The sequence below is a fragment of the Polyodon spathula genome, chromosome 1 (genome assembly GCF_017654505.1).
Source record: "Polyodon spathula isolate WHYD16114869_AA chromosome 1, ASM1765450v1, whole genome shotgun sequence".
In the NCBI taxonomy this organism is placed as follows: Eukaryota; Metazoa; Chordata; class Actinopteri; order Acipenseriformes; family Polyodontidae; genus Polyodon; species Polyodon spathula.
Genome location: NC_054534.1, coordinates 2475985 through 2485081, shown reverse-complemented (window position 1 = coordinate 2485081; position 9097 = coordinate 2475985). Strand labels below are relative to the sequence as shown.

At 40.7% G+C, this 9097-nt stretch overlaps 1 protein-coding gene across 1 annotated transcript; it reads left to right on the top strand.

Moving 5' to 3' along the window:
• The first annotated feature begins 244 nt into the window (after nt 1-244).
• Nucleotides 245-8696, top strand: LOC121329402 (chymotrypsin-C-like). The gene is made up of 8 exons (XM_041275020.1): nt 245-296; nt 863-951; nt 1665-1762; nt 2872-3000; nt 3445-3581; nt 5694-5839; nt 7810-7962; nt 8632-8696. Exons 1-8 carry the CDS (start codon nt 257-259, stop codon nt 8647-8649), a joined length of 810 nt encoding a protein of 269 aa, XP_041130954.1. The 5' UTR covers nt 245-256; the 3' UTR covers nt 8650-8696.
• Nucleotides 8697-9097: the final 401 nt, after the last annotated feature.

The window sequence follows — 9097 nt, the reverse complement described above, 5'->3', positions numbered from 1 at the left end:
AATTTGTTTTTAGTGATGTCTTTCTTTACTGTGTTTTTGTTTCGTAATGTTGAAGTTATTGACCCCATTTTTAGCATGCAGTGTGTTTGTAACTGTAACTGGTAAAACATTCATGGGAATATCTTATCTGGCTGTGGTGGCCTTGGTTTCTTCTGCTGTATCGCATGGCACCCCTTCAATGTGTGTGATAAGGACATGCAGCTACAGTATATAAGTCCCAGGTGTTCAGCGTCTCCACACCACAGGAAGAAAGAAAATGATCCCAGTTGTGCTCGTCGTCTTTCTCTTTGCAAGCGGTAAGTGCATATCATCTGTGTGCTTCCAGTTTATTATAAAGCGTAACTACGCTAATGAGGAAATTAGCCAGAGCATTCATCCACTTCCTTATAAACTGGCACAATGTATTTCTGATTTATTTATTGAAATGTGAGCAATTGAATGCACTGCTATTAAAGTGTATTGTATATGGAGTAAAGAGCATTTTGCACAGTCGCTTGCTTTTGTGGATTTGTAATTAATAAATAATCCCAGAGGTAGTAAGCTACTAGGAGGTACTGAAATACAGTTTATTTGAAAGCATTGCTCAGTACTCCTTTAACAGCTCAAACAGTTGGTAGTTCCACATTACATTTTCTTATTTTTTCTTTTTGTTGACCCTTTACCTTTTTCTGATGTTTACCGTCATTGTAAACGGGTCTAACAGCAATGACTCGGACACTGTGTGTTTTTAGTATTATTTTGTATTAGTCTGTGTGAAGGTACTTCGCCCAGGTTCAGGAGCAGCTCTTTAGTTCTAGCTGTCTGCTGCAGTAATAGGTAACACAGGCTAGAAAGTATGAAGATGTTCTTTGTCTGGTCTCAGCCTACGGGTGTGGAGTCCCGGCTATCCAGCCTGTGCTGTCCAGGGTGGTGAATGGAGTGGATGCCATCCCTCACAGCTGGCCATGGCAGGTAAGAATACAGGTTGTCATGCACCTGTACACTGCGGGATCTTTAATAGCTCTATATTAACAAAAACATGCAATAACAAAATGAACAGAACAACAAAAATCCTTGCATACATTTTCATATAGCGCAGTATTTATTTTTTGCAGTATTGCCGCAATACACTGCAGTATCAAATAGCAATGCTGCAATAAGACATTGCAATGCCTGGTTACTGTATTATTGTACAGTACTCTTTCCAAAATACTGGATCTTTACTGCTGCATATGTTTGTCAGGGAGCTGATCAATTCATTCATTCATCACTGGCAAATTATTTGTCTGAGCAAAAAGATAGACAGACAGATTCACAGTCCACGTTTAACATTAATCTTGGTCTACCTTACCTAAGGTTGCATTAGGTAGTCCAGCATTAGTGATAATCAGGGTCTGTGAAAGCAGCCAGCAGTGGACTAAGCTGGGCAATACACTAATCTACTAGGGTTTGAGGTCTGGGTTTAATTTTTTGCTTATCTCCCCACCATCAGGTCTGGGGAGTCTTGTCAGAAGAATTTGTTTCTGCAATACTGTACAGTAGTTAGCAGGCATGGTAAATAATGATCAAAGTAGCACCAGAAAATCATACAGAACATGTGTAATATCACTGTACATGAGACAGGTGAGCAGATACTATCATAGTGCTTTGACGTGATCTCGATGTATCTCTCCCCGTTCTTCAAGATCTCCCTACAATACCTGAGAGACAACGAATGGAGGCACACTTGTGGAGGCTCTCTGATCGCCACTAACTGGGTTCTGACTGCTGCTCACTGTATCAAGTAAGGAGCTGCCTTCCTTTGCAAAGAAACCTAACAGGGGAAATGAAGCATTATCATATTCATATTCATAATCGTTATTCATACTCAGGTCTCAGATTAGATCTCTAGTTACTGTAACCCATCTGGCCATTCCTTTCTCTATTAATTCAATGAACAGAAAACTATTCAAGCTATGGTTAGCTGTTGTTGCTGGTATTAACTCAGCTTTTTAGTGAACAATACTTTTAATAGTAATAATAATAAAAGGAGTCGGCTCTTTTGTACAGCGGTATCAGCACTACGCTGGAGTGCAAGAGAGCCCGGGTTCACACCCGCCCTTTTTGTGGATTGCCTTTTTGTTTGATGTGCCTGTCTGTGGGAAGCGAGAACGCTACAATACAATGAAAGATCTCGGAGAATCATTTCGGATTTTGACCGGGCATTGTTGGGCACTCCTAGATCTGCCTGGGCAAAACCCGGATTGAAAGATCTTTGTGATTCATTTCGGACTACCGAAATTGCCCTGGCAATCCGCATATTTTTGTATGGCACTGTAGGAACTCCCTGGTAATCATTAGTTAGAAAAGGTTTTTACACTACAGTCACATACTGACTTAATGGCAGCCCAGTTCTATGAAACAACCTAGCTTTTCTTCTAGCAAAGAACTTGCGTGACAGCACCAGTATGTAACCTCCTGTTTTTAAATCTAAAGGAGTTTTATTGCCAAAATAAGATTATTTGTATTGTTAGTTTGCTTGTGTAAGTTATCTGTAGATTTGCTGAATGAGAAGAGTGACACTTAAATGGCAGGTGGTGTGTGCTTAAGAGTGTGTTTTATGTCAGTTAGCCATGAGAGGTCTTCCGAACACTCTGAATTCCAACATTTGAACTTTTTTTCTACCTTAATAGCAGTATTAAGTAGTAGTATAGTAAATGTGAAATAATGTGTAATGCCCAATTGAAAGGTGTTATTTTTTATATAAATGTAATATAATATCTCAGTGTCCCGCCCATTGTTTAAACAGTGCCTCTAGTTTACTGCAGGTAGTTGTTTACATGTTTAAACTTGGCAGTCTCTTAATCACCCACAGTGCTTTAAAGCTTGCTAACAACCCTTCTCTCTGTCCAGCAAAGATTTGACCTACAGAGTGGAAGTGGGAAAGAACAACCTGAAGGAAGTGGAGCCTGAATCAAAGGCCATCGCAGCAGAGAAGCTCTTTGTTCATCAGAAATGGAACCCCATTTTTGTAGCGCTTGGGTAAGTGTTTTATTTAAGCAATAGAAAACTGATTCGAGGGCACTGTAGTTTTATTGTGATTAGAAACCTTGTAAACAGCTCTTTTATCGTTAATTCAGATGTTTTAAATCTGTAATTTCAGATTTGATTACTTTTTCTCCAATTTTTTATGGCAGTATTTAAACTAGTATAAAGTTAGACACATGTTTATGTTTACCACACAAGAGAGGAGTCTTTATTCACCCCCACATTGTCAGCACCTGCAGATTGTGTATTATTCAGGTACACTAGAAACATTTAGTATGGATAGAGACATAGTGTACCTATGTAAATTGCAACAAAAAAAATCCAGTTGTATTTTAGGAATGAAAGCATGTGGCTTCCTCTTTGACCTGTTTCATCTGCACCGGTGCTGCTTGTTTTGTATGAAAATGCAATACATTAAAAGTGCTCCCTTACTTATAGGAATGATATTGCCCTGGTCAAACTGGCAGAGCATGTGACTCTGAGTGACAGCATCAAGCTGGCCTGTATCCCTGAGCCTGAGGCCATCCTGCCCAACAATGAACCCTGCTACATCACAGGCTGGGGCAGGCTCTACAGTAAGGATATGCTGTGTTGTGAAATATGCTTTACCATTCTCTGGGCTTTACCATGCTCATCTATACTTTACCATGCTCATCTATACTTTACATGCTCATCTATACTTTACCATTCTCATCTATTCTTTACCATGCTCATCTGTACTTTACCGTTCCCTGGGCTTTACCATGCTCACCTATACTTTACCATGCTTATTATCTATACTTTACCATGCTCATCTATTCTTTACCATGCTCATCTATACTTTACCATGCTTATCTATACTTTACCATGCTTATACTCTGCTATGCTTTTACTAGGGTAATGCCACTCAAAACTAAATTCAGGAGATCAAGACAAGCACCACACATATTTAGTTGAACATGTGTTAAGGAACAGATTTGTAAATGCAAGGGGCCTGTAATACTGTATTAACACAGTCGATGGACGTAGTGCTGGGAAAGTGCCATAGTGCTGGGGAACCATGCTTCACAAGCAACATTTTAGAACAAAGTATACAAATAGCTCAACGCCTGCTCATGCCGTAGCACAAAGAATCAATTTTTCAATCCATTAGCATATTTGATTACATTGATCTGAATTTGACTGAAATTGCATAAAAAGCCCTTTTAGACAGAGGTGCTTAACTCATAATTGTGTGTGTTAAACCCCTGAATCCTCTGAGCCAGAGATCTCCAGCAGTGTGACTCTGAATAGTTATATAATTGTGTGTTAAACAACTCTCACTCCTCCGAGTCAGAGATCTCCAGCACTGTGACTCTGAATAGTTATAGAATTGTGTGTTAAACACCTCACTCCTCCGAGTCAGAGATCTCCAGCACTGTGAATCTGAATAGTTATAGAATTGTGTGTTAAACACCTCACTCCTCCGAGTCAGAGATCTCCAGCACTGTGACTTTGAATAGTTATAGAATTGTGTGTTAAACACCTCACTCCTCCGAGTCAGAGATCTCCAGCACTGTGACTCTGAATAGTTATAGAATTGTGTGTTAAACACCTCACTCCTCCGAGTCAGAGATCTCCAGCACTGTGAATCTGAATAGTTATAGAATTGTGTGTTAAACACCTCACTCCTCCGAGTCAGAGATCTCCAGCACTGTGACTCTGAATAGTTATAGAATTGTGTGTTAAACAACCTCACTCCTCCGAGTCAGAGATCTCCAGCACTGTGACTCTGAATAGTTATAGAATTGTGTGTTAAACAACCTCACTCCTCCGAGTCAGAGATCTCCAGCAGTGTGACTCTGAATAGTTATAGAATTGTGTGTTAAACACCTCACTCCTCCGAGTCAGAGATCTCCAGCACTGTGAATCTGAATAGTTATAGAATTGTGTGTTAAACAACCTCACTCCTCCGAGTCAGAGATCTCCAGCACTGTGAATCTGAATAGTTATAGAATTGTGTGTTAAACTCCTGAATCCTCCGAGTCAGAGATCTCCAGCACTGTGAATCTGAATAGTTATAGAATTGTGTGTTAAACACCTCACTCCTCCGAGTCAGAGATCTCCAGCACTGTGACTCTGAATAGTTATAGAATTGTGTGTTAAACACCTCACTCCTCCGAGTCAGAGATCTCCAGCAGTGTGACTCTGAATAGTTATAGAATTGTGTGTTAAACAACCCTCACTCCTCCGAGTCAGAGATCTCCAGCAGTGTGACTCTGAATAGTTATAGAATTGTGTGTTAAACAACCTCACTCCTCCGAGTCAGAGATCTCCAGCACTGTGACTCTGAATAGTTATAGAATTGTGTGTTAAACACCTCACTCCTCCGAGTCAGAGATCTCCAGCAGTGTGACTCTGAATAGTTATAGAATTGTGTGTTAAACAACCCTCACTCCTCCGAGTCAGAGATCTCCAGCAGTGTGACTCTGAATAGTTATAGAATTGTGTGTTAAACACCTCACTCCTCCGAGTCAGAGATCTCCAGCAGTGTGACTCTGAATAGTTATAGAATTGTGTGTTAAACACCTCACTCCTCCGAGCCAGAGATCTCCAGCACTGTGACTCTGAATAGTTATAGAATTGTGTGTTAAACTCCTGAATCCTCAGAGTCAGAGATCTCCAGCACTGTGAAGCTGAATAGTTGTCTCTGTGCTGGTTTCTTTCAGCTAACGGCCCCATCGCTGACAATCTCCAGCAGGCTCTGATGCCCGTGGTTGACCATGCTACCTGCTCCAAGCCAGACTGGTGGGGTATCGGTGTCAGGACCACCATGGTGTGCGCGGGCGGTGACGGCGTTGTGGGAGGGTGCAATGTGAGTGAAAATCCCTGTTACAGCAGAGGAGCCAGTGGTGCAAAGACAGCAAGGGAACTGAAGAATGAGCACCATGTAGACCAGCAGTTACACAGGACCAGGAACACAAGGATCTGCAACATTACACAAGCATGCATTTGTTAAAGCTGTTTAATGCAGGACAGTATTTTTGAATGCATGTTGTTTTATCCAAACAGAGTATTTTCGATGAAATATGCCCATGATAAAGTAGAAAGCATGTTATTAAGCTATTTAGTGAATAGTAATGTTTTGTTTGTTTGCTTTAATACTGTATACAATACTTGGTATTGTGTACAATATTACAGTGAGGGTTATACTTTGTTGAACAAAGGTGCTGGATCTAATAATTAAAAAAGAGGAATAAGAAAATGGGGATAAAAAAGTCAGACCAAGTGAAGACAGGGGAGAACTTATTACCAGTGGAGAGATATTTAAATATCTATCAAAAACTCTGCCTGTTCAAATTAACATGCCACGCTGCTTACTTCATTTACAAGTCTATTCCCTTTAGCAGACAAGATGAATGCCCTGTCGCCTGGTACACAGTATGAAACTGGCTGGTGTGAACACCTCTCACAGAATAGCATGCAGGGATATTTCTGTAAAGCCTGGGTTTATTCTCTGAGAGATCAGTGACAGCTGCTGGTATTTGCTGAGGAGAATCTGCTCTCCTGTGATAAAGGCCTCCCACTCAAATACACAGAGCAATATTAGGGATATCAGAAGATTATAGCAAGCAGACTAAGATTATAATCTTATTGGTTTAAAGAGGCATACCGATGATCAGGGTGTAGATGGATATGGTAGCTAAAAAGATGTTTGAATAGTAGCAGCTACACAAAGAAAGCCCTTCAGCAGTTTTCTACTCATTAGACATTTTGCATGAGGACAATATATTTTGAGTGACTGTGCTTCTACCTAATACCCTTACAGTCTATTTAAACCAAAACCCTTCAATGTGATATTTCATGAGAGCCACAGCCAGAACTCAGTCAGCTGTATATCTCCATTGGAGAGCACTGGTGTGGTTGCTTTTCTAATATATCTCCATTGAAGAGCTCTGGTGTGGTTGCTTTTCTAATATATCTCCATTGGAGAGCTCTGGTGTGGTTGTTTTTCTCATATATCTCCATTGGAGAGCTCTGGTGTGGTTGTTTTTCTCATATATCTCTATTGGAGAGCACTGGTGTGGTTGTTTTTCTAATATATCTCCATTGGAGAGCACTGGTGTGGTTGTTTTTCTAATATATCTCCATTGGAGAGCTCTGGTGTGGTTGTTTTTCTCATATATCTCCATTGGAGAGCTCTGGTGTGGTTGTTTTTCTAATATATCTCCATTGGAGAGCACTGGTGTGGTTGTTTTTCTAATATATCTCCATTGGAGAGCACTGGTGGGTTGTTTTTCTCATATATCTCCATTGGAGAGCACTGGTGTGGTTGTTTTTTCTAATATATCTCCATTGGAGAGCACTGGTGTGGTTGTTTTTCTCATATATCTCCATTGGAGAGCACTGGTGTGGTTGTTTTTCTCATATATCTCCATTGAAGAGCACTGGTGTGGTTGTTTTTCTCATATATCTCCATTGGAGAGCACTGGTGTGGTTGTTTTTCTAATATATCTCCATTGGAGAGCACTGGTGTGGTTGTTTTTCTCATATATCTCCATTGGAGAGCACTGGTGTGGTTGTTTTTCTAATATATCTCCATTGGAGAGCACTGGTGTGGTTGTTTTTCTCATATATCTCCATTGGAGAGCACTGGTGGGTTGTTTTTATAATATATCTCCATTGGAGAGCACTGGTGTTGTTTTTCTCATATATCTCCATTGGAGAGCACTGGTGTGGTTGCTTTTCTAGCGGTGATATATTTTGTAATAGACGATTTTTAGGATTCCAAAAGCACAAGGTTTTCCAAAGTTGCAATTAAGTGTGATTTGTTCTCATTTGAAGGGTGACTCTGGTGGACCTCTGAACTGCCGGAACAGTCTGGGAATCTGGGAGGTGCACGGCATTGCTAGCTTCGTGTCGGGGCTGGGCTGCAACTACATCAGGAAGCCAACCGTCTTCACCCGCGTGTCTGCTTTCAATGGCTGGATCGATCAGGTAATGGCATGCATTGCCTACATTTACAATGAAAACAGAGGCACATGCCATGATTGAAGCACTGTTATTCATGAGAAAAGGGCCAGTAGGTGTCATTAGATGGTAATTAAGGGGCTATGCTAATATTGCATTGTATAACAAAGGGTGTTTGCAAACAACTTTGTAAGGTGTTAGGATGATATTACAGACATTTTCTAATTTTACCAGTCATACCAAACTGGCACTGCCCCCCCACCAGATGATCCATGCTTGGAATGCACATTTCCAAAATCTAGAAAGTAAACTACAATGAGGGTATGATGACATCAGAATTCTTGAAAAGGAACGTTCCATTCGGGTGCCCCAAGTCATTTTAATCATGATCAATGTTTTGCTTGAGGGACCAGTGGCCCTTACTGTGCATAGATGATCAACATTGGTATAAATACACAGGACTCATCAGAGCTCTCATTGCGTTTTATGTACGTGTTGTATTTGTTTAATCCAATCATTTGTCTCTAAAGGATCACTGTCCTAGTTTATTGACACACAAGAGTCCTGATTAGAGGGTGTTACTAGCATGCATGTTTAAATACTGTGTACATTTGTTTATTGAGCTGTTTATACAGGGTTTGCATTTGAGGCTTACATGCCCATATAATTGTTTTATTTCTCTTTTCTTTTTTTCAGACCATAAGTGCCAATTAAAAAGAATCTAGAATCCTTGGGTCTGTGTCTGAGCAATAAAAGTCCTGCAAATTACCATCCATGTTTCCTGTGGGTTTCTTTTTCACTGCTCATATGGTTGCAGGGTCGGGGTCAAGTTCAGTTTGAACTTCATTTCCAATTCCTTTTAAAATCACTGATCACAACGGCAATGAGCAGCATTCCGTTACAATGAGCTTCTCACAGTGGCAACACATCACTGATCACAACGGCAATGAGCAGCATTCCGTTACAATGAGCGTTCTCACAGTGAGCAACACATCACTGAGCAACATTGCTTTCAGCAGTATTCTGTTAAAGTGAGCTTCTCACAGTGGCAACACATCACTGATCACAACGGCAATGAGCAGCATTCCGTTACAATGAGCTTCTCACAGTGGCAACACATCACTGATCACAACGGCAATGAGCAGCATTCCGTTACAATGAG

Bases quoted from the DNA above. Each gene is read 5' to 3' on its own strand.
- LOC121329402 (XM_041275020.1), top strand. From the start codon at position 257: ATGATCCCAGTTGTGCTCGTCGTCTTTCTCTTTGCAAGCG. The intron at 3,001-3,444 runs GTAAGTGTTTTA...CCTTACTTATAG, and splicing joins CCCATTTTTGTAGCGCTTGG to GAATGATATTGCCCTGGTCA. The intron at 5,840-7,809 runs GTGAGTGAAAAT...TCTCATTTGAAG, and splicing joins GCGTTGTGGGAGGGTGCAAT to GGTGACTCTGGTGGACCTCT.